The sequence below is a fragment of the Crinia signifera genome, chromosome 12 (genome assembly GCF_055691185.1).
Source record: "Crinia signifera chromosome 12, ASM5569118v1, whole genome shotgun sequence".
NCBI lineage: Eukaryota > Metazoa > Chordata > Amphibia > Anura > Myobatrachidae > Crinia > Crinia signifera.
Genome location: NC_139228.1, coordinates 51,980,524 through 52,006,611, shown reverse-complemented (window position 1 = coordinate 52,006,611; position 26,088 = coordinate 51,980,524). Strand labels below are relative to the sequence as shown.

The window sequence follows — 26,088 nt, the reverse complement described above, 5'->3', positions numbered from 1 at the left end:
CATCATCATTGTGGTTCTGAGTGAATATCCAATGTGTTCCGTAACTTGCTGACATAGGGGCGTCCGTGGGAGAAGAGCGATGATTCCCATGAAACAATTCCCATTGTTTTACTTTTCTTTTGTTTTCACTCTCCGATCTTGTTTGTATTGTAGCTTTGCGTAAGCTCAGACCCGATGACACTGGGAGACCTGTATAAATGGGGGCAAGGAGACACAGACCAATCGGCCCATGGTTGTTGTCTGGTTGGTTGGAAGGGACATGACCAGTGTTTCTGTTACACAAGGAACAGTTCCTATGAATATCACCCAGTGTCACACAGACATGTCATTATACCTGATATTGTAGACCTCATGCCATGGCCATCGGACGTCTGCTGCAGCCTAATACAGGTTGAGGATCCCTTATCCAAAATGCTCAGGAGCAGAAGTATTTTGGATAATGGATTATTTAGTATTTCGGCATATTTTTATATTTCACTGAGGTATCTTGCATTTATGTTGTACAAACACATGAAATACACACACACACGCACACATATATATTTTATTTCAGCATGAAACAAAGTTTGTGTACTATCTCAGATACTGAATTTGAATGCTAAGCAATAATCTGCCATAGTTCCAGTGACAGATGTACCCAATGGTGCCAGTTACAGATGTACCCAATGGTGCCAGTTACAGATGTACCCAATGGTGCCAGTGACAGATGCACCCAGTGGTGCCAGTGACAGATGCTCCCAGTGGTGCCAGTGACAGATGTACCCAGTGGTGCCAGTGACAGATGTACCCAATGGTGCCAATTACAGATGCACCCAGTGGTGCCAATTACAGATGCACCCAGTGGTGCCAGTGACAGATGCACCCAGTGGTGTCAGTGACAGATGCTCCCAGTGGCGCCAGTGACAGATGCACCCAATGGCGCCAGTTACAGATGTACCCAATGGCGCCAGTTACAGATGTACCCAATGGTGCCAGTTACAGATGTACCCAATGGCGCCAGTTACAGATGCACCCAGTGGCGCCAGTTACAGATGTCCCAGTGGCGCCAGTTACAGATGTACCCAATGGCGCCAGTTACAGATGTACCCAGTGGCGCCAGTTACAGATGTCCCAGTGGCGCCAGTTACAGATGTACCCAGTGGCGCCAGTTACAGATGTACCCAGTGGCGCCAGGTACAGATGTACCCAGTGGCGCCAGTTACAGATGTACCCAATGGCGCCAGTTACAGATGTACCCAGTGGCGCCAGTTACAGATGTACCCAGTGGCGCCAGTTACAGATGCACCCAGTGGCGCCAGTTACAGATGCACCCAGTGGCGCCAGTTACAGATGCACCCAGTGGCGCCAGTTACAGATGCACCCAGTGGCGCCAGTTACAGATGCACCCAGTGGCGCCAGTTACAGATGCACCCAGTGGCGCCAGTTACAGATGTCCCAGTGGCGCCAGTTACAGATGTACCCAGTGGCGTTAGTTACAGATGTACCCAGTGGCGCCAGTTACAGATGTACCCAGTGGCGCCAGTTACAGATGTACCCAGTGGCGCCAGTTACAGATGTACCCAATGGCGCCAGTTACAGATGTACCCAGTGGCGCCAGTTACAGATGCACCCAGTGGCGCCAGTTACAGATGTACCCAGTGGCGCCAGTTACAGATGTACCCAGTGGTGCCAGTTACAGATGTACCCAGTGGTGCCAGTTACAGATGTACCCAGTGGTGCCAGTTACAGATGTACCCAGTGGTCCCAGTACAGCTTTTAGCAAAAAAAAAAAGAAGTAGATTCTGCTAAATGGTTTTGAGAATAATTTGGATATGGGATACTCCACCTGTACAGAGATTCTTCCTTCTCTGCCATATTTGGCATTGCCGGCGCTGACCTGCTGGAAGTTGCTCACTCTGCTGGATGTAGCACGCTGTGCGGACAGATGATGTTATGCTGGTCACTGGCACTGGTTGTAAAGCATGGTGTTACAGTAGTGTGTTGCTGGTGACATGTGCCACACGTGGTCTCTTGACCAGTAAACGGTATTGCCAGCTTCACTCACTCCCAAGCTTGGGCAGAGTGGCTGGATCACTTATACATCATAGCTCATAGGTTCCCAAACGTGGTCCTCATGGCACCCCAACGGTTCAGGTATTAAGTGTATCCATGCTTGGCCACAGGTGACTTGATTAGTAACTCAGTCACCCTGATTTCATCATCTGTGCTGAGCCATGGATATACCTAAAACCTGGACCGTTGGGGTGCCTTGAGTACCGCATTTGGGAACCTCTGCATTAGCTACTTGGCACTCTGTAGGGTAAAGGGGATAGCACAAATGTAAATTGCTTTCTGTTGCACATGTATCCGGTTTACATGGCAGGAAAACATTTTACTGTCATTTTTAAACCATTCCCGGTTTTACATCATCTAGCCGCAAACAGTCTAGCGCCTTCAGTGCAACCTGGCGGTACTGCACCCTGAGCGATATTGCAGACGCTGAACTGGCTTGCAACTTAATTCTGCTGCCCAGGGGTCAGAGTCACTGAAATTATTGGGTAATATAATAAATCACCTTGGTACACATTATACAGATCTGGGGCCCCCTAGAGCTATGACATTTATCCCTATACCTTCTAGACCACTACCCACCCCACCTCCCCAATCTAGTGTCAGTGTTTCTCATGCTGATACAACACAAATTAGACATATTTACTGCGGTGAGAGGGTTAAAGCACTTAGCACCCTACCCCCTCTTTCTTCTTTTTGGCAGTCACCCCAAGATTGTTGTGAGGAGTCTGGCCAGTTAGTGACTAATCAGAACCAGCTGTCGCAGAAGGAGGCCCCTATTTGCATTGTTTAGCATACTCTGAAAATGAGGAGTTCATTTTTTGCATTCCTTGTGCAATTGGTGTGATGCAGAGTTACAGCACGGGACTAAGCAGAACCAGGTGCTGGCCGGCGTGTATGGGACAGGCTGCAAGGCTTCCCCTCCTCCTTACATCACTCTCCACTCTCAGCAAAGCTGCTTACACCCACAGATCGCAGAGCCCAGGCTTCCAGCACAGAAAATGCTGAGACTCAGGTACGATTTTGCTTATTGTCATTTTACTGCGCTTTGTATGACAGTTATGACCAGTATAGAGTGCCCTGTTATGGCTGGGCAGATTTATGGGGGGTCAGGAGACTTAGGAAGGCACCAGATTTCAGTATGCAATAGAGCACTTCTTACATGACTCATGCAGCTGTGGTGCAGATGGGATTTGCTGTTGGGAATTAACTTTTATCATCCAGATGTCATTTTATGCATTTAAATGACCGCACCAACGAAGCATTCAGTGCAACCTGTTCTCCTCTCCCGGGACTTGTTCTTCCCCTGACACATTTAAGAGCAGGTAGACCTGATTATCTATATATCCCATATCTAGATATCTATATCTATCTATGTATCTATCTATTTGCTAGAGGATATGTTTGCTTGAGCACAGGTGTCTTAATTAGAGCTACATTGATTTTGATACTGCTGTCTATGCTCAGTCATAGGTATCCTTTAATACCTGGATTGTTAGGGGCCTGGAGGACTAAGTAACCTGTTGTAGAGCCAGATGTAATGAGCTTCAAAAAGTGATAAAATGGAGAGTGATCCTCAGCCAGCCAATCAGCTCCTACCTGTCATGTTACAGGCATGGTTTGAAAAATAACAGGTAGGAGCTGGTTGTTTATCACTCTCCATTTTATCACTTTTTGATGCTTAAAAAAACTGCCAGATATCTGATTGATGATCGTTGGTCATTAATCCAGTTAGCGGCCATTACGCTCAGCAGCACATCTCCCTGTGTGGAGGCCCCATACTGTAACTCTCGATGCACCTGTTACATCTGCCCCCCTGCAGTGCAGCAAAGTTTTGTCCATCTGCAGAATTTGCAGCCTCTCATTTGATCCCTCTCCCCAGACTTCCATAGTGTAGGAAACCGCTCTGCAGAGCAGATCCCACTCCTCAGACGTCCTCCGTGTATAAAACTTCTGCAGATCAGATCCCTTTCCCCCAATGTCCTCAGTGTAGGACACTGTTCTGCAGAGCAGATCCCTCTCCCGAGACGTCCTTAGTGTAGGAAACCGTTCTGCATATCAGATCCCTCTCCCCAGGCATCATTAGTGTAGAAAACTGTTCTGCAGATCAAATTTCTCTTCCCAGACGTCCTTTGTGTAGGAAATGCTCAGTAGAACATCTCCCCGTATGTAACTCTCTCTGCACCTGTTACATCTGCCCCCTGGAGTGCAGCAAAGTTTTGTCTATCTGCAAAATTTGCAGCCTTGCTAACAGGTCTAAATCAGGCTCTTAGGAAATCGTTCTGAAGATCAGATCCCTCTCTCCAGACATCCTCATTGTAGGAAGCTGTTTTGCGTATCAGAACCCTCTCCCCAGGCGTCATTATTATAGGAAGCTGTTTTGCGTATCAGATCCCTCTCCCCAGATTTCATTAGTGTAGGAAACAGTTCTGCAGATCAGATCCCTCTCCACAGACATCCTTAGTGTAGGAAACTGTTCTGCAGATCAGATACCTCTCCATAGTGTAGGAAACCTCTCTGTGCATCAGATCCCTCTCCCTAGATGTCCTTAATGTAGCTCAGGGTCTGTCTGCAGATCAGATCCCTCTCCCCAGACATCCTTAGTGAAGGAAACTGTTCTGCAGATCAGATCCCTCTCCTCAGACGTCCTCAGTGTAGGAAACCATCTGCGGATCAGATCACTCTCTCCAGATGTCCTTAGTATAGGAAACCGCTCTGCAGATCAGAACCCTCTCCCCAGGCATCCTTAGTGTAGCCCAGGGTCTGTCTGCAGATCAGAACCCTCTCCCCAGACGTCCTTAGTGTAGGCCAGGGTCAGTCTGCAGATCATATTCCTCTCCCCAGACATCCTTATTGTAGGAAATCATTTTGCAGTTCAGATCCCTCTCCCCAGGCATCCTTAGTGTAGCCCAGCATCTGTCTGCAGATCAGATCCCTCTCCTCAGACGTCCTCAATGTAGGAAACCATTCTGCAGTTCAGATGACTCTCCCCAGACATCCTTTATATAGGAAACCGCTCTCTATCCAGATGTGCTTAGTGTAGGAAACCGCTCTGCAGATCATATCCCTGTCCCTAGACGTCCTTATTGTAGGAAACCATTCTGCAGTTTGGATGACTCTCCCCAGACATCTGTAGTGTAGGAAACTTCTGCAGATCAGATCCCTCTCCTCAGACGTCCTTCTTGTAGGAAATCATTCTGCAGATCAGATCCCTCTCCCAGACGTCCTTAGTGTAGGCCAGGGTCTGTCTGCAGATCAGATCCCTCTCCACAGACATTCTTATTGTAGGAAATCATTCTGCAGATCAGATCCCTCTTTCCAGACTTCCTTAGTGTGGGAAACCTCTCTGTGCATCAGATCCCTCTCCCTAGATGTCCTTAATGTAGCTCAGGGTCTGTCTGCAGATCAGATCCCTCTCTCCAGGCGTCCTCTGTGTAGGAAACAGTTCTGCAGATCAGATCCCTCTCCTCAGACATCCTCTTTGTAGGAAACCATCTGTGGATCAGATCCCTCTCCCCAGTCGTCCTTAAAATAGGAAACCACTCTGTGGATCAGATCCCTCTCTCCAGATGTCCTTAGTATAGGAAACCGCTCTGCAGATCATATCCCTGTCCCCAGACGTCCTTAGTGTAGGAAACTGTTCTGCAGATCAGAACCCTCTCCCCAGGCATCCTTAGTGTAGCCCAGGGTCTGTCTGCAGATCAGAACCCTCTCCCCAGACGTTCTTAGTGTAGCCCAGGGTCTGTCTGCAGATCATATCCCTCACCCCAGACATCCTTAGTGTAGCCCAGCGTCTGTCTGCAGATCAGATCCCTCTCCTCAGATGTCCTCAGTGTAGGAAGCCATTCTGCAGTTCAGATGACTCTCCCGAGTCATCCTTAGTGTAGGAAACTTCTGCAGATCAGATCCCTCTCAGACGTCCTCAGTGTAGGAAACCGTTCTGCGTATCAGATCCCTCTCCCCAGACCTTCTTAATATAGGAAACCGCTCTGTGGATCAGATCCCTCTCTCCAGATGTCCTTAGTGTAGGAAACCGCTCTGCAGATCATATCCCTGTCCCCAGACGTCCTTATTGTAGGAAACCATTCTGCAGTTCGGATGACTCTCCCCAGACATCCTTAGTGTAGGAAACTTCTGCAGATCAGATCCCTCTCCTCAGACGTCCTTAGTGTAGGAAACCGCTCTGCAGATCATATCCCTCTCCCCAGACATCCTTATTGTAGGAAATCATTCTGCAGATCAGATCCCTCTCCCCAGACGTCCTTAGTGTAGCCCAGGGTCTGTCTGCAGACCAGATCCCTCTCCCCATGCATCCTTGGTGTAGGCCAGGGTCTGTCTGCACATCAGATTCCTCTCCCAATGCGTCCTTATTGTAGGAAATCATTCTGCAGATCAGATCCCTCTTCCCAGACTTCCTTAGTGTAGGAAACCATTCTGCAAATCATATCCCTCTTCCCAGACGTCCTTAGTGTAGAAAACCATTCTGCAGATCAGATCCCTCTCCCCAGAAGTCCTTATTGTAGGAATTCATTCTGCAGATAAGATCCCTCTCCCCATGCGTCCTTAGTGTAGGCCAGGGTCTGTCTGCAGATCAGATCCCTCTTCCCAGACATCCTCAGTGTAGGAAACCATTCTGCAGATCAGATCCCTTTCCCCAGACGTCCTTAATATAGGAAACCATTCTGCGGATCAGATCCCTCTCCCCAGACATCCTTAATATAGGAAACCGCTCTGTGCATCAGATCCCTCTCTCCAGATGTCCTTAGTGTAGGAAACTGCTCTGCAGATCATATCTCTGTCCCAAGATGTCCTAAGTGTAGGAAACCGTTCTGCAGATCAGAACCCTCTCCCCAGACATCCTTATTGCAGGAAATCATTTTGCAGATTAGAACCCTCTCCCCAGACATCCTTCGTGTAGCCCAGGGTCTGTCTGTAGATCAGAACTCTCTCCCCAGACATCCTTAGTGAAGGAAACTGTTCTGCAGATCAGATCCCACTCCACAGAAGTTCTCAGTGTAGGAAACCGTTCTGCACTTCAGATGACTCTCCCCAGACCTCCTTATTGTAGGAAACTTCTGCAGATCAGATCCCTCTTCTCAGACGTCCTTAGTGTAGGAAACCGCTCTGCAGATCATATCCCTCACCCCAGACATCCTTATTGTAGAAAATCATTCTGCAGGTCAGATTTCTCTCCCCATACGTCCTTAGTGTAGCCCAGGGTCTGTCTGCAGACCAGATCCCTCTCCACAGACGTCCTTATTGTAGGAAATCATTCTGCAGATCAGATCCCTCTTCCCAGATGTCCTTAGGGTAGGAAACCATTCTGCAAATCATATCCCTCTCCCCAGACATCCTTCGTGTAGAAAACCGTTCTGCAGATCAGATCCCTCTCCCTAGACATCCTTATTGTAGGAAATCATTCTGCAGATCAGATCCCTCTCCCCATGCCTTTTTAGTGTAGGCCATGGTCTGTCTGCAGATCAGATCCCTCTCCACAGATGTCCTTATTGTAGGAAATCATTCTGTGGATCAGATCCCTCTTTCCACACGTCCATAGTGTAGGAAACCATTCTGCAGATCAGATCCCTCTCCCCAGACATCCTTAGTGTAGAAAACCATTCTGCAGATCATATCCCTCACCAGATGTCCATAGTGTAGTCCAGGGTCTGTCTGCAGATCATATCCCTCTCCCCATGCGTCAGTGTAGGCCAGGGTCTGTCTGCAGATCAGATCCCTCTCCACAGACGTCCTTATTGTAGGAAATCGTTCTGCAGATCAGATCCCTCTCCCCAGAAGTCCTTAGTGTAAGAAACCATTCTGCAGATCCCTCTCCTCAGATGTCCTTACTGTATCCCAGAGTCTGCCCGCTAAGCTCGTTCGTTGTGTAATTACTGCAGCAATCTAGCATGAATGATCTATGTTTTGGGGCAGTCTGTTCTCTACCCTGTGAATGTCATTTGCTTCCAAATAAGGTCACCTTTTTGTGTAAGATTTGTATTATATAAAATGTAGTAACCCTTCACTGACCTAGGGGAGATATATAACAGCTAGGTGAGAGAGAAGTTACCAGCTAATACACTCCTAGCTGCCATTTTCACACACATCATGTTACATGGCAATTAGGAGCGGATTGTCTGGTACTTTCTCTCTCTCTCACTCTCTCTCTCCAAAGCACAATACCTCATCTTCCCCATGCCTGTGACAGAAAGCCTTACTGTGCCGCCATGTGCTCTGTGCCGTTATGCTGGCTCTCTGTCACCAGCCACTGAAGTTCCTCACTAGTTCCATGTGTCCAAGCCTGCCAGTTACTGGCCCTGATATTGCCATTGTGGTGCCAGTTATGGAAAGGTCGTCGCTGCATCACCGGCATGTAAAACCATTTGCACGTGGCAGGTATAATAGCTAATGAGCACTTTGCTGACTGAGATTTCTGATGGAGAACTGGATCTGGATTATTTGGTTTAGTGAATAAACTTGTATTACACAGCGCAGGACAGCTGTGGCTGGATATAAGTGTTAGCACTCATCTGCGGCCACTTGGTAGTAATGGTATCTGAAGTACTGGATGTATAAGGCATCTCACGCTGCATGGTGTACTGAGGCTGGATGTATGAGGCATCTCACGATGCATGGTGTACTGAGGCTGGATGTATGAGGCCTCTCACGCTGCATGGTGTACTGAGGCTGGATGTACAGTATGAGGCATCTCTCGCTGCATGGTGTACTGAGGCTGGATGTATGAGGTATATCACGCTGCATGGTGTACTGAGGCTGGATGTATGAGGCATCTCACATTGCATGGTGTACTGGGACTGGATGTATGAGGCATCTCACGCTGCATGGTGTACTGGGACTGGATGTATGAGGCATCTCACGCTGCATGGTGTACTGAGACTGGATGTATGAGGCATCTCACGCTGCATGGTGTTCTGGGACTGGATGTATGAGGCATCTCACGCTGCATGGTGTACTGAGGCTGGATGTATGAGGCATCTCTCACTGCGTGGTGTACTGAGACTGGATGTATGAGGCATCTCACGCTGCACGGTGTACTGAGGCTGGATGTATGAGGCCTCTCGCGCTGCATGGTGTACTGAGGCTGGATGTACAGTATGAGGCATCTCTCGCTGCATGGTGTACTGAGGCTGGATGTATGAGGTATATCACGCTGCATGGTGTACTGAGGCTGGATGTATGAGGCATCTCACATTGCATGGTGTACTGGGACTGGATGTATGAGGCATCTCACGCTGCATGGTGTACTGGGACTGGATGTATGAGGCATCTCACGCTGCATGGTGTACTGGGACTGGATGTATGAGGCATCTCACGCTGCATGGTGTACTGAGACTGGATGTATGAGGCATCTCACGCTGCATGGTGTTCTGGGACTGGATGTATGAGGCATCTCACGCTGCATGGTGTACTGAGGCTGGATGTATGAGGCATCTCACGCTGCATGGTGTACTGAGGCTGGATGTATGAGGCCTCTCGCGCTGCATGGTGTACTGAGGCTGGATGTATGAGGTATCTCACACTGCATGGAGTACTGAGGCTGGATGTATGAGGCATCTCTCACTGCGTGGTGTACTGAGGCTGGATGTATGAGGCATCTCACATTGCATGGTGTACTGAGACTGGATGTATGAGGCATCTCACGCTGCATGGTGTACTGGGACTGAATGTATGAGGCATCTCACGCTGCATGGTGTACTGAGGCTGGATGTATGAGGCATCTCTCACTGCGTGGTGTACTGAGGCTGGATGTATGAGGCATCTCACATTGCATGGTGTACTGAGACTGGATGTATGAGGCATCTCACGCTGCATGGTGTACTGGGACTGAATGTATGAGGCATCTCACGCTGCATGGTGTACTGAGGCTGGATGTATGAGGCCTCTCACGCTGCATGGTGTACTGGGACTGGATGTACAGTATGAGGCGTCTCGCGCTGCATGGTGTACTGAGGCTGGATGTATGAGGTATCTCTCACTGCGTGGTGTACTGAGGCTGGATGTATTAAGCATCTCTCACTGCGTGGTGTACTGAGGCTGGATGTATGAGGTATATAGTGCTGCATGGTGCACTGAGACTGGATGTATGAGGAATCTCTCACTGCATGGTATACTGAGGCTGGATGTATGAGGCATCTCTCACTGCATGGTGTACTGAGGCTGGATGTATGAGGCATCTCTCACTGCATGGTGTACTGAGGCTGGATGTATGAGGCATCTCTCACTGCATGGTGTACTGAGGCTGGATGTATGAGGCATCTCACGCTGCATGGTGTACTGAGACTGGATGTATGAGGCATCTCACGCTGCGTGGTGTACTGAGGCTGGATGTATGAGGCATCTCTCGCTGCGTGGTGTACTGATGCTGGATGTATGAGGCATCTCTCGCTGCGTGGTGTACTGAGGCTGGATGTATGAGGCATCTCACGCTGCATGGTGTACTGAGGCTGGATGTATGAGGTATATCACGCTGCATGGTGTAATGAGGCTGGATGTATGAGGCATCTCATGCTGCATGGTGTACTGAGGCTGGATGTATGAGGCAACTCTCGCTGCGTGGTGTACTGAGGCTGGATGTATGAGGCAACTCTCGCTGCATGGTGTACTGAGGCTGGATGTATGAGGCAACTCTCGCTGCATGGTGTACTGAGGCTGGATGTATGAGGCATCTCACGCTGCATGGTGTACTGAGGCTGGATGTATGAGGCATCTCACGCTGCATGGTGTACTGAGGCTGGATGTATGAGGTATATCACGCTGCATGGTGTAATGAGGCTGGATGTATGAGGCATCTCATGCTGCATGGTGTACTGAGGCTGGATGTATGAGGCAACTCTCGCTGCGTGGTGTACTGAGGCTGGATGTATGAGGCATCTCACGCTGTATGGTGTACTGAGACTGGATGTATAAGGCATCTCACGTTGCATGGTGTAGCGAGGCTGGTGGCACTCCATCCTCCCAGTCTTCAGTCCTTATTCATCTTTCTCCCCAAGTCCGTATATATTTCTCGCCCCATCCCCTCGAGTACCGGCATCCACATGTGTGTTCCTCTCTGCACTCTGCTGCCTGGACTGGCACCCTATATTGTTGCATGGGCTGGCACCCATAGCAGATACTGGCCTCCGCTTGTGTCTTAGGTGAGGCTGAGTGTGACCACTGTCTTGCACACAGCTGGGGGCAGGGGAAGCTGGGTAGCATCTGAGCTGTCCAGGGACGTGCAGACAGGGGAGACTTTGTTTAAAATAATACAAAGAATATAGTAAATATACCTATGACACATAATCTGTGTAAGTAATTTATTTATATTATTTTAGCAGTTTATAGTATTTAAATAGTTTACGAGGCACCGATAAGCGTGCCTCCCATTAACAACTGCAAGGGGATGAAGCGGGGGGCATGGCTAAGCAGTGGGCTAAAAAAAGCCCATTCCAAAAGCAGCACTTCTAGCAGTGCTTCCTTGACAGGGGCTACTGTGAATGGACAGCGAATCCAATCACAGCAGCCGGTGTAACATGCTAAAAGCCGCAGCTTGGCCAGGCCCGGCCGACCTCTGATACTCCAGTCACAGCAAATCCTCCCTCCCATCAGCTGGAGTAACATGCTTGAGAGCTGCAGCTTGGCCAGGCCCGGCAGACCTCAGATACACCAATCCCAGCAAATCCTCCCTCCCATCAGCCGCTGTAACATGCTGGAGAACCGCAGCTTGGCCATGCCTGGCCAACCTAGTAGTAGTAGTAGTAGTAGTTTGTTTATTTATAAGGTGCCACAAAGTGTCCGCAGAGCCATATATAGCAAACAAAAAACAAATTACAAGGTAACATACAGGGTGTGTTGATAAAATACAGCATATATAGGGGTATAGCTGGTAGAACTAAAATTAGCATCAGTTCTGGAGTAGGTGTCGAAATTGTCGAGGAGACTGACGATGAAGTAGAGGAAGGGAAGAACGGCAGGAGCACAGGTGAGGTAAAGTACGTGAGGAAGGAGGGCCCTACTCATAAGAGTTAACAGACTTAGGGCCTGATTTACTAAGCTTCAAAAGTGATAAAATGGAGAGTGATAAACAGCCAGCCAATCAGCTCCAACCTGCCATGCCACAGACTGTGTTTGAAAAATGTCAGGCAGGAGCCGATTGGCTGCTTGTTTATCACTCTCTATTTTATCACTTTTGAAGCTTAGTACATCTGGCCCTAAAAGGAGGTGGATGGACGAATGAAAAACAATAGGATAAGTAGGAACGGATGGGAACAGATGGAGGGGTAGGGTAGGCAGGATAGGAGGAGCGAAAGAGGTTAGGAGGAGGAGGGATAGGCTAGTCGGAAGAAGTGGGTTTTGAGGGAGCGCTTGAAGGAGGTAAGGGTATCAGAAGCCTGATGGGTGGCGGGAGGTTGTTCCAGTGCAGGGGGGCAGCGCAAGAGAAGTCTTGGAGGAGGTGATCAGGTGAGAGGTCAGGCGGCGGTCGGCGACAGAGCGAAGAGGACGGGAGGGAGTGTGGATAGAGATCAGTGAAGAGAGGTAAGGAGTGGTGGAGGAGGAGAGAGCCTTGTAGGTGGTGGTGAGGAGTTTAAAGAGAACTCGGAAAGGAATGGGGAGCCAGTGAAGAGATAGACAGAGGGGGGAGGTAGAGCGGCAGGAGAGGAAGATGAGCCTAGCAGCGGCGTTAAGAATGGATTGGAGAGGTGCGAGGCGGGTAAGAGGTAGCCCAGAGAGAAGGATGTTGCAGTAGTCAAGGCGGGAGATGACAAGAGAGTGAATGAGAATTTTGGTCGCGTCAGTGGAGAGGAATGGTCTGATTCTTGAGATGTTGCGGAGGTGAAAGCGGCAAAACTGTGAGAGAGCACGAATGTGGGGGGTGAAAGAGAGGGATGAGTCAATGATGACACCGAGGCAGCGCGTTTTGTCGGTGGAGGTGATCTCTGTTTCACTAATGCTGATGGAGATAGTGGGAGAAGAGGGGATGTTCGGGGTGGAAGATTAGAAGTTCAGTTTTAGCCATGTTTAGTTTCAGGAAGCGTTGGGTTATCCAGGCTGAGATGACGGTGAGGCATTCGGAGACCTTGGACAGGAGTGATGGGGATAGGTCGGGGGAGGAGAGATAGCTTAGGGTATCATCAGCATAAAGGTGGTAATGGAAGCTGTAGGAGCTGATGAGGGTGCCCAGAGAGGTGGTGTAGAGGGAGACCTCTGATACTCCAGTCCCAGAAACTCTTCTTTCCCATCATCTTGGTGTAACATGCTGGAGAGCTACAGCTTGGCCAGGCCCAGCGAACCTCTGATACTCCAGTCCCAGCAAATCCTCCCTCCCATCAGTCGGTGTAACATACTGGAGAGCTGCAGCTTGGCCAGGCCCAGCCAACCTCTGATACTCCAGTCCCAGCAAATCCTCCCTCCCATCAACTGGTTTAACATGCTGTAGAGCCGCAGCTTGGCCAGGTCCAGCCGACCTGTGATACCCCAGTCCCAAAAAATCCTCCCTCCCATCAGTCAGTGTAACATGCTGGAGAGCAGCAGCCTGGCCAGGCCCGGCCAACCTCTGATACTCCAGTCCCAGCAAATCCTCCCTCCCATCAGCCAGTGTAACATGCTGAAAAGCCGCAGCTTGGCCAGGCCCGGCCGACCTCTGATACTCCAATCCCAGCAAATCCTCCAACCTATCAGCTGGTATAACATACTGGAGAGCTGCAGCTGGGGAGCAAGGAAAGAAAAGGATTGTCTTTTTTGCTGGCGCACTAAGGAAAATACTTTAAAATATAACTTTTAATTGTATAAGTGTAAAAGAACCGTTATAGTGAAATATAAACCACATACATGACTTCAACAAACATTGAACAGTTTATTAAAACCGATGCACGCGCTGAATGTGTGTTTCTTTTTGATGTAAATTGTGTCGTAAGTTTTATTGAGTCCACTATCTTTTGGCTTCCTATTACACTATAAGCTTGTGTCCCCTTGGGTAATTTAGCTTTAATCGGTCATGTTAATGCCTTTTAATTGATACATTCTCAGGATTCGGGTCATGTGGGTATGAAAACTAATAAAAATATAAAAACTTGTGCAGAAGTACTCCCATTCCCCCTGTTCCCTTTTTTGAGTAAGGGCTGCAGCTGGGCCAGGCCCGGCCGACTTCGGATACTCCAGTCCAAGCAAATCCTCCCTCCCATCAGCCAGTGTAACATGCTGGAGAGCCGCAGCTTGGCCAGGCCCGACTGACTTCTGATACTCCCGTCCCAGCAAATCCTCCCTCCCATCAGCTGGTGTAACATGCTGGAGAGCCATAGCTTGGCCAGGCCCAGCCGACCTGTGATACTCCAATCCCAGCAAATCCTCCCTCCTTTCAGCTGGTGTGACATGCTGGAGAGCTGCAGCTGTGCCAGGCCCGGCCGACTTCTGATACTCCATTCCCAGAAAATCCTCCCTCCCATCAGCTGGTGTAACATGCTGGAGAGCCGCAGCTTGGCCAGGCCCAGCCGACCTGTGATACTATAGTCCCATAAAGATAGTGGTAGATGCTCAATTAGTTCAGTAATATTATCCATTTGCATGAGGGAGGGGTTAAATACTGAGTAAGTAAACAAGACAACAACAAATGTCTTGTTTACATACTATAGTCCCAGCAAGTCCTCCCTTCAGTCGGTGTAACATTCTTGTAGACCAGTGGTTCTCAACCTTGGTCCTCAAGGAACCCCAACAGTGCATGTTTTCCAGGTCATCTGACAGGTGTATAGGTGTACTCATTATTCACTGACACATTTTAAAAGATCACAGGTGAAGCTAATTATTTCACCTGTGTGGAGACCTGGAAAACATGCACTGTTTTGAGTCCTTGAGGACTGAGGTTGAGAACCGCTGGTATAGACAATCGTCAGCATTGACTTTACAGATATAATAACTAACATGGAAATGATTGGTGCTCAGGAGGTCTGTCCCAGCCAATGGCTGCTGTGTTCTCCAACATAATCACAGATTGAACAACCTGATGCGTATCTGGTTAAACTATACTTCATCAGGGTAATGGCTTCCCGTATCCATACATTCTATTTACTAATTATACTGTATAAGTAACACTTTGTGTACGATTGACACTGTTAATTGAAACAGCATAACAGATTGAATAACAATTACAACTGAGATGTAATAAAGTGCAACAGTTATCTATGGGTAACACAATGAGGGAGATCTATACACTTCTGTCATTCCTCATATAATACAGAGATACCTGAGTGAATTGGATTTTTTGTTACAACAAATACGTTCTAAGAATACACAATCACAGAATATCACAAAGCTGTCCATGTCTGTGTGTAGATGTGTCAGCTTGTGGTCACTTTGTACTGAGCAATATGAACCTTTGTGGCACCATATAAATAAGACAATAATATAAATGACTGAGTATTTGTTATCTCCCGAAACATGTGGGAGCAAGGGTGTAACTACCTTAGGTGCAAGGGGTGCAGCTGCTATGGGGCCCAGAGCTGAAGGGGGCCCATCTTTACTGTTTAAGTAATATGTTTTACATATTATCTAGGTACGCCTCTGGGAGACTCACGATTTTTCAAGTAGTCCCCTGCTCCCCTGAAAGAGCAGGCAGATCTCCCACTTCCTGCCTGAGGATTGCATCTCTGTATTGCAGGGGGCGGGGCTTAATATCACAATTGGTGTCATTTTAGTCCTGCTTCTCAATCCAGACCATCAAATCAAATCACGGTCATGGCAGTCATTGTATGCCACTATGCAGACACTAATGTCCCATTATGGCTCCTTCTACCATGGCAAGTGGGCATACCTCAGAGCCCATTGTTGAATCCTACTCATGTTGCCCATCCTACTGAACCTGACATACAGCTGGGCAGTGTAATGCCAATGATTACGCTCAGACGTCTGGCGGGGTCCATGTATTTTGGCTGGCCTGGCACTGAGTACTAGGACACATAATGAAGTCATGATACAATGTTTATAATAACTCAGGTTCTGCTTTATGGCATCTGCCCCAATTCCCCCCCCCCCCCCCCCTAATGTGGTCTGTAGACGTTCTGGCTGCCCCCTGGGGCCCGGGGCTATTATACACAATGGAAGGAATGGCCGTTTCCTCTGGGGGTTCCTGGGGAGCTCTGGCCGGCTCAATCTTTTTATTCCTCTGCGGTTTTCTCCACAAATTAGTGAATGATTAGTGCTGGACTTTCCTCTCCCACAGACCCTGCTGCAGGGAGCCAAGAGAAATGTTTTACTTAGCCCGTACTGGCAGAACAATCCGCATCATGTCGTTGGCATGTCCAGGCTGGCTGGCAAGGAGCGGTGCGCTGCGCGTCAATCACCGCCTGTGGCTGAGGAATAGTTCAGATAAAGCAGAATCCAGAGCTTTCTTCTCTTATAGGTTACAGTTATATTACTTTTCTTTATTCATTCGACAGCTGCGCTTTAATGCTGATTTTATGTGATCACTAACTTACTACTAAATGACATAAAGCCTGTGGCCTGCAGAGCATTGCTCCCTGTAGTGATACATCTTGCAGAGCATTGCTCCCTGTATTGATACATCTTGCAGAGCATTGCTCCATGTATTGATACATCTTGCAGAGCATTGCTCCCTGTGGTGATGCAACTTGCAGAGCATTGCTCCCTGTAGTGACACGACTTGCAGAGCATTGCTCCCTGTAGAGATACATCTTGCAGAGCAGTGGTGTCAACTTAATCGCCCTCCAGCATGCCCTGTCACAGATTTTATATAATGGATTGCTAAAACTGTGGCAGGGCATGCTGGGATGTGTAGTTCCACAACAGCTGGAGGGCCATGAGTTTTACACCACTGCTGCAGAGCATGCATCACCTAAAAACTAGGAACTGATGAAATAAATGGAATTTTTCATCTTTTTTCTCTTTTCTTGACACTAAGAAAAGGGCATCTGGTTGGCTCATAGGTCGACACAGACAAAAGGTCAACACAAGCAAAAGTCTGAAATAGCAATGGTTGACGTGACTTTTTCTTTTGCGTTTGCATATATACCATTCTCCTATTGGGAATGTGGCCTGGCGAGGGCAGTGGGCACTAATTTGGGATCCATGTGATGAAATCTACAAATTGACACCAGAAAAAAAAATGAAACTCATGTTGACCTTTCCATGGGCCTTATTTTGGTTCATTCTTTCTGACAAAATCCTTCTTAGATGGACAAAACCATGTGCACTGCAGGGGGGCAGATGTAACCTGTGCAGAGAGAATTAGATTTGGTTGAGTCATTTTGTTTCTGTGCAGGGAAAATACTGGCTGCTTTATTTTTACACTGCAATATAGATCTCACTTTGAAGTAAAACCCCACCCAGATCTAATTCTCTCTGCACATGTTACATCTGCCCCACCTGCAGTGCACATGGTTTTGCCCATCTAAGAAGGATTTTGTCAGAAAGAATGAACCAAAATAAGGCCGCATGCGTCGACCGCTGCCATATTGTCCTTTTGTCTTTCACGACCTTGTCCACATCGACTCCTAAGCTTAAGGCCCCCATACACTAGGGCGACTTGTCGTAAGGACAAGTCAGCCCCGATTTTCCCCTAACGTTGGGCTGCTGGTGGGGTGCGGCGCGCTGCTTAGAAGGACATGGGACGCTGCGGGGGACAGTGATAGTAACGGAGAGCCGGGCAGAGGGAGGCGGCGGGAGCTGTCACTGTCAGTGCTGAGAAAAAAAAAGCCCATACAATGAATGGGCAGCCTGTGATTGGCTGAGCGCTCTCTCAGCCAACTGCTGACTGGCTAAGAGAGCGCTCAGCCAATCACAGGCTGCCCATTCATGTATGGGCTTATTTTTCTTCAGCGCTGACAGCTCCCGGCGGCTCCCCCTGCCCAGCTCTCCGTTAGTGCCGCCTCTGTCCCCCGCAGCGTCCGCACTCCGCTGCCTCTTCCCTAATAGCAGCGTCCGCCCCGCAGCGTCCCAGCCACCCTGCTCCCTCCACCTACCGGGAGCACAGACTCCTGCTCCAGCGTCCCCTGCCCGGCTGCGCATTGGGTCAGACCGGGTGTCTGGGCATGCGATTTGGCCCGATTTCACTGCCCGATCCATCTGAATCGGGTGAAATCGGGACCAAATCGCAACTTAAAGAAGGCAAAGCAGCAGACGGAAGTACTGCGGACAAGCCATGGTATGGCGCTAGGCCTGGCGTCGGGGGCGGAAGTACTGCGGGCCAGCATAGGTAGGGCGCCAGGCCTGGCGTCGGGTTGCAAAACGGGATCACCCGGCGGTTATAGGTTGCCAGTTGCGAGAAGGGGATCCCGGCCCCCCAGGCGGTTACATAATTCAGTTGTGATAAGGGCTGGTGGACCGCAGTGCTATCTTTGCTATCTGTTACTAGGGGGAAGCGATTGCTAATGATGATGTTCCTGTTTCTGTTCCAGAATACTGACCCTGCTCACACTCTGCCTTACGGACGCTGTGCATGCACAGGTGAGCACTCCGCATGTATCATGGGATATAACATATACTTAAGTATAAATGTTTATGGAGTTTGTGATTGCGCACAGAACATCTGATTTTTTATATTTTTGGTAAATGTTTATTATTAACATGACTGATATTACATACCTTCCAACTTGTGTCCGGATGAAATAGGGACACTCGCGCGGCGAAGGGGGCGGGGCGTATGCAAATGAGGGCGCGGCTTATGCTAATTAGCCGCGACCTCATTTTCATACGAGAATAGACGCTGTGCGCATGCGCACAGCGTCTATTCTACTAGATTGGGGGGTCTCCCAACTGCCACCCCCCGCAGCGGGACAATGCCTGCCGCGGGTGGGACGTCGGGACAGGACCCGAAAATCGGGACTGTCCCGACGGAATCGTGACAGTTGGGAGGTATGATATTAGCTGTGTCGCCAGACTGCTAATATAAATCTGTTATTTGCCCCTAATAGATCATTCAGCTAACAGGTGTCACGTTCACAATCTCTTTTCACAATCTCTCCATATATGGAACTAGACACGCCCTTTGGGTGGAGCATGACATGCCCCCTCAATGGGGCTCTGTGCAAAATTCTATTACCGACTATAATCTCCCTGAAACTAGTTTTCAAAAGTAGGCAAGAATGTTCTTATGACAGGGCGAATCACAAAGCTTTATCACTCCTCCTCTTTTTCTCTGACAGGGCGAATCACACAGAGCTTTATCACTCCACCCCTTTTTCCCCAACAGCGAATCACACAGAGCTATAACTCCACCCCTCTTCCTATGACAAACAAATCGCACAGAGCTGTATCATTCCTCCCCTTTTTCTATGACGGGGTGAATCACACAGAGCTGTATCACTCTACCCCTCTTCCTATAACAGGGTGAATCCCACCTTCTGCTATTTTCTGCTTTTGTGCTTGGAAAATAGAGATTTGGGTTTTGTTATTATCTAAGGAACGTGTATCCAATGTCAATTCCCAAACCTGCGTGTGCGGGGCCAGCAAGTGCAGCTGGAGCAGCCTGAGATGCTTTTTGGCCGACTGCACTCCATGTTCCCTCTAAGGCAATATGACACCACAGCGCTCTATAATCTGTTATCCAGAAATTGTCATATTTTTTTTTAGAAATGATTACTAATTTATTATTATTATTATTATAATAAAAAACTGTCTTCTGCCTCTAATTTGTTGCCAATCCACCCCCAAAGCCAGTGGCACTTTATGCAAATTAGAGGGAGGAGACAGACTGGCCTCAGTTCCCCGCATCTGCAGTAGTTACAAACATTTTATTACATATAATTACATGTAAGTATAGCACTATTATTTTTGTGATGTTGTAATGTTTTATCTGTGTGTTTTTATTACACCCCAGCAGCAGTGCACCAACGGCTTCCAGATGGACCGAGCTACCGGGGAGTGTTTGGGTAAGCCGGCTGCCAGCCCATGACCGTACGATCCAAGTCTTCCTTTCACACTGCAAACACTGACTTATGTTTATGCCAGCCTGAGGCTTGTAAAAGGGTGATTGGGGCAGTGTGCCCAGGGAATAACAGGTGATGCTGACCGGTGCTTACTGTCACCTGGCAGCCAAACACAAGGGCGGAATGTGTCACCTGTGCTGACCGCCCAGACTTTTACTTGTTTTAAATCAAATCCCAGTAACTTCAAAAACATCTGGTGACCATGACAGACGGGAAATGGGGGACACTGTATTGCCCGGAAACAAAGGGGTGACACCTCTGACATGATATTTATACATACAGCGAGCCAATCACATCAGTCCATGCTTGCCTAACCTCCTGGATTGGCCAGGAAGCTACAGATAATTGGGTATTAGTTCAGGCTTCTTGGAAAGGTAGACAAGTATCCCGGATCTGGGGATCCTCTATTCCCCATGCCATGTCTTTTTAGGGAGGAGTGTTATCATGTATTTACCCAGCAAGTGGTGCAAGTTGAATAAACACTTAAAAATTATCATCCTCATCATCATCCTCATCCTCGCTTCCTTTTCCTATAGATTTGTGACAGCTACTGTGACACTAGGGTACATGTTAGGCTGGGGCCAAGTCTCAGGGTGAAAGCTCAACAGCTGGCCGTAACCTATACTAGCCACAAGGTGGTGCTGCAGGCCCCTGATTGATTTTCTTGCTTGCTAGGGCCAATTACCCACTGGGGCTGAGTCTGCATATAAAATAAGTGCAGACCGCATATGAAGACCCACAAAGACATGTTTGCGCATGCATTCAGTACGTGCAGTTCATGTGTGCTCCAAACACCAGTTGCATGGAGCTTTTCCATTTATTTCAGTGGGGCTGTAGTTCTGCCATTACAGAACTGAAATACCTAGAGAGATTTGTCATTGTGTTTTATAATTGCTAGATGTAGTAAGCCTTGGAAAGAGATACAGTAGAGAGAGAAATAGACTACTTACTGACCAGCTCCTGTCAGAGGAAGATTTAACAATGAGGCAGTGGCGTAACTACTAGATTTGATCCAGAACATTTTGGAAACACCCCCCCCCCCCCCCCCTCTAGCATCCTCAAAAAACTGTCTGCTACATGGGGGCGGACATTTGTGATGGTCCGTTTTCATTAGCAGCAGGAGCCAGATTTACTTGTCTGCGGGTCCCGGCCACAGATGCGGCAGGTCCCAGCAGGGCCGGATTTGTGCCTAGGCCCGTGAGGCACCAGCCTCAGGGTGGCACCACTTAAGGGCGGCAGGCAGGCTGACATTCTGTTAAATAGCAGCACGGCACAGCGGGTGGGCAGCGGCGAATGACGAGCGCCGCCGCCGCAGACATGAATTATCATGTGTAGGCGGCAGCGCCGCTCGTCACCCACCACTGCCCACCCACTCTGCTATGCACATTACATCACCGCTTAGTGGCTGAGTCCGACGATCCCCCTGCGTGTTCGGAAATGGCTCAGGCTCACTGCTGCCGGCGCCCGCCCATTGGCTACTCTACACACACACACAGTCTATTGGCTGCTGTGTATCCAGCAGCTGAGCGGCACACAGATCTTCCCTGCGCTTAGGGGGGCACAGAAATGTTGTGCCTAGGGGCGGCCTGACCCCTAAATTCGCCCCTTGGTCCCAGCAGGCAGCTGTGGCATTGCAATATCCCCGCAGACACTTACGCCTCCTCCCACTGTGGGGCCTGCAGGGCTATTGCCACTGCAATGAGGGATATTTTTGTTATCACTTGTTACGAATGATAAATGAGGCCCCAGCCAATCAGCTCCTGACATGTATCGCTAAGTGAAATGTGTCAGTGAGCAAGGAGCACACCTGCGCACCTGTTGCGTGACCTGGGATATGTGTATATGTCAGTGAGTAATAAGCACACATGTGCACCTGCCGGGTGACCTTGGAAATGCGGCAGTGAGTAATGAGCACACCTGTGCAGCTGGTGGGTGACCTGGGAAATGTGTCAGTGAGTAAGGAGAACACCTGTGCACCTGCTGTGTGACCTGGGATATGTGTATATGTCAGTGAGCAATGAGCACACATCTGCACCTGCCGGGTGGCCTTGGAAATGTGTCAGTGAGTAAGGAGAACACCTGTGCACCTGCTGCATGACCTGGGATATGTGTATATGTCAGTGAGCAATGAGCACACATCTGCACCTGCCGGGTGACCTTGGAAATGCGTCAGTGAGTAAGGAGAACACCTGTGCACCTGCTGCGTGACCTGGGATATGTGTATATGTCAGTGAGCAATGAGCACACATCTGCACCTGCCGGGTGACCTTGTAAATGCGTCAGTGAGTAATGAGCACACCTGTGCACCTGCTGGGTGACCTGGGAAATGTGTCAGTGAGTAAGGAGAACACCTGTGCACCTGCTGCGTGACCTGGGATATGTCTAAATGTCAGTGAGCAATGAGCACACATCTGCACCTGCCGGGTGACCTTGGAAATGCGTCAGTGAGTAATGAGCACACTTGTGCACCTGTCGGGTTACCTGGGAAATGTGTCAGTGAGAAATGATCACACCTGTGCACCTGCTGCGTGACCTGGGATATGTGTATATGTCAGTGAGCAATGAGCACACATGTGCACCTGCCGGGTGTCCTTGAAAATGAGCCAGTGAGTAAGGAGAACACCTGTGCACCTGCTGCGTGACCTGGGATATGTGTATATGTCAGTGAGCAATGAGCACACATCTGCACCTGCCGGGTGACCTTGTAAATGTGTCAGTGAGTAAGGAGAACACCTGTGCACCTGCTGCGTGACCTGGGATATGTCTATATGTCAGTGAGCAATGAGCACACATCTGCACCTGCCGGGTGACCTTGAAAATGCGTCAGTGAGTAATGAGCACACTTGTGCACCTGTCGGGTTACCTGGGAAATGTGTCAGTGAGAAATGATCACACCTGTACACCTGCCGGGTGACCTTGGAAATGTGTCAGTGTGTAATGAGTACCCCCCCTCACTACTGCATATTGAATGTGTTTTTTTTTATTGTTACAATATTTCACTTAAACCGGAGGAGGGTCCGAGTAAGTACCCTTACAGGAACCAGAGGGGTGCCTTTATAAACCATTGCTAGGCACTGCACTGCCACAGCTATGCTAACAGCCTCTGAGCACCTCAGAACCTTGGGGCCCCTAACAAGCTTGAGGCCCGGTACAGGCATCCCCTTTGACCCCCCTGTCGCCTGCCCTGTACACACGAAGCGATTTTTGCTAGTAAGCGACTTTAACTAAGCGATTTTTACTAAGCGATTAGACTAAATGCATCAGCAATTTTGACTAAGCAATTTTGTCTATGGGTGATTTTGACTATGCTACAATTAACATACTTGGTTGGTATTCATTGCAGATCGCCTAGTGAATATCTCCCTCAGCAGTGAATAGCAGCGATTTTGACGAGACAGCCAGCGATCTACTGTAGTCAAAATATTCTTGCCTGGCAACTCTTTTTTACTAAACGATATTATAGGGAGATTTGTCCTTGACAGAGATCTTTACTAACCTTCTAAGCAATTTTGATTATGTAGTCAAAATCGCTTAGAAGGATCGCTCCGTGTGTACACCCCTTAAGCTGCCACATGTCAGACCACTCCTGAGAGCTGTAGGAAGCAGAGAAGTACATGCCCCCATACATTACACTGACTTGTTGCTATTTGTTGTTTGCAGACATAGATGAATGTCGGACCATCGCGGACGCTTGCCGGGGAGATATGATGTGTGTAAACCAGAATGGGGGCTACCTCTGCATCCCCCGGACCAACACGTTGTACAGGCCCTCATTCCGAAACCCTTTCCTCCCAGCCGCCTCACCCCTGTCTCCACCACTTACTGCGTCAAATTTCCCCTCACCTGCCAGACCTGTCATCTGCCGCTTTGGGTACCAGATGGATGAGAACAGCCAGTGTATTGGTGAGTACTCATACTCCATCATTACTGCAGCACTGTCCTGTGTGGCCAATGTCATAGCATTAGTGGCCTGTGTAGCTAATGTCATAGCATTAGTGGCCTGTGTAGCTAATGTCATATCATTAGTGGCCTGTGTGGCCAATGTCATTAGTGGAAAATGTCATATCATTAGTGGCCTGTGTGGCCAATTTCATATCATTAGTGGCCTGTATGGCCAATGTCATATCATTATGTCATGTCATAATGTCATATCATTAGTGGCCTGTGTGGCCAATGTCATATCATTAGTAGCCTTTGTGGCCCATGTCAGAACATTAGTGGCCTGTGTGGGCAATCTCATATGATTAGTGGCCTGTGTGGGCAATGTCATATGATTAGTGGCCTGTGTGGGCAATGTCATATGATTAGTGGCCTGTGTGGGCAATGTCATATGATTAGTGCGTGGCCTGTGTGGCCAATGTCACATCATTAGTGACTGGTAATGCCACTGGTATTTTGCCACCCTATGTATCCAGTGTTCCCCGCACCGCTTATATTGTACACTCATCATATCCTACCGCAATGTCTTTGTACCTGGGTTACATCATCAACCTCAATGTAATACATCATCAGGAGAAACAGAAGGAGCATTATGTAATTAGCAATAATAAGACTCACATTCCATTTGCCCCAAAAACCAACTACTACTCCCACAAGGAATAGGAAAATATATGTTTATTTAAAGAATATGTTTATGAATAGTCCATAAAATGAAGAGAATGTTACATATGAGGCAATGCTCAGAAGTTCTGCATATGTCAGTGATTATTATAGTAATGCAACATTGTATCCATGGTGCAGACCGAAGGTGTTCTGTTACATCATTACATGCCAGCAATCATCACAAATACTGTAAGTCACTGCACAGCACAATAAATCCATCACTATACAGCACCTAGGGGGAGGGGCCCTAAACTGCACACCCTGGACATATGAGGTGCTACCTTCTGAGACTTGTAGTGCAGCAAGCAGGAGGAGGAGTTTGCAGGTGCACACTAAATATAAATGATAGACCTTTTAATATCATTGCTATATTGCATTTCTGAGGTTATTAGCATAATGATGGCCATTATTATCGGCTTGTCCACCACGTCCTGGTTACCTCAATAGGACAAGTCCCTAACACTACTCTGAGACAGGTCCAGGATACAGGCTCAGGCCAGCCCAGCAGAACCACTTCATGGCATCACATTAGTGTGACATTGAAGTGATAGCAAAAGGGATAGGGGAAATGATATGTGATAAGACTTACCTAAGTAAGAGGTAATAATAAATGTGAAGGGTGCAACATATATACTAAACAACTAAAGGGGTGATGGAAAGTGTACGATATGATGCCATGGAGCAGCCCAGCAACAGCAGCCCAAAGAGCCCTGCGCCCCTAAATGACTTAAGCAGCATTACCTGGCACCTGGCCGCTTCCTCAGGCAGTGTTACCTGGCCGCTGCCTTATAGTCATTACTGTGGAACTATATTTAGACATTTATTTTCAGTTTTGCATGTATAAGGGTCCAGGTAAAATTCTGCGGAGAGAGCTGGAACATTCTAAAGGTGGAGAGTGCAGTTACCTAAACTAACATGCTGCATTCCACCCAGAATCAGGCCGTAATTGTGCACCTCATCTATTGCCAGACACTGACGATGCGTGCAACGGGTGCTGCGGGCATCACGCAGCTGTGTCCACTAAGCTCAGTCCGGCAGAACAAACATGGAACTTGAGTGAATTGCTTGTGATAATTACTTTTTTTCTTTGTCTGGATATTAATTTGCAGAATGTGTGAGGTCTGCACAGTGTGCTCATGTCTGGAGAGAGCGGGGAACAGATCACCCCCAGACTCCTAGATCTTATTCCTTTTGTCATATCTGGCACAGACGCTCCAGTGAGACCACAGGCAGACAGTGACATACTAGAACAGCGCGCTCTAGTCCACACGCGCTTCCCCAGTTATTAGCAGTATAAAGGAGAGATCTGGGGTTCTTCAGGACACTCGACTGCTAGTTCTGGCTCAGTGGGTTCTGTCCTGTTACCACAGGGTACAGCTAGCTACAAGGGAAATTTGTGACTGCAGGAATGCCGTGTCCTTGTTACATACAAAGAGACCTTGGCCCTGATGCGGTAACGAAGCTATGCCTCTTTGGCGATGACATGCTTTTCTTTGTCTCAGATCTA

General features: G+C 48.5%; 1 protein-coding gene across 2 annotated transcripts in view; it reads left to right on the top strand.

The window, feature by feature from the left end:
- Positions 1-2,782: 2,782 nt before the first annotated feature.
- FBLN5 (fibulin 5) overlaps positions 2,783-26,088 on the top strand; it is a 59,046-nt gene continuing 35,740 nt past the window's right edge. The window contains exons 1-4 of one of the 2 annotated variants that reach the window (XM_083167633.1): positions 2,783-3,064; positions 18,450-18,498; positions 19,874-19,922; positions 23,640-23,882. In XM_083167633.1, the coding sequence (XP_083023759.1) occupies positions 3,051-3,064; positions 18,450-18,498; positions 19,874-19,922; positions 23,640-23,882 (355 nt within the window). In that variant the 5' untranslated portion in view covers positions 2,783-3,050. Of the gene's footprint in view, positions 3,065-18,449; positions 18,499-19,870; positions 19,923-23,639; positions 23,883-26,088 lie in introns of both variants that reach the window. The other variant, XM_083167632.1, reaches the window with a different exon arrangement.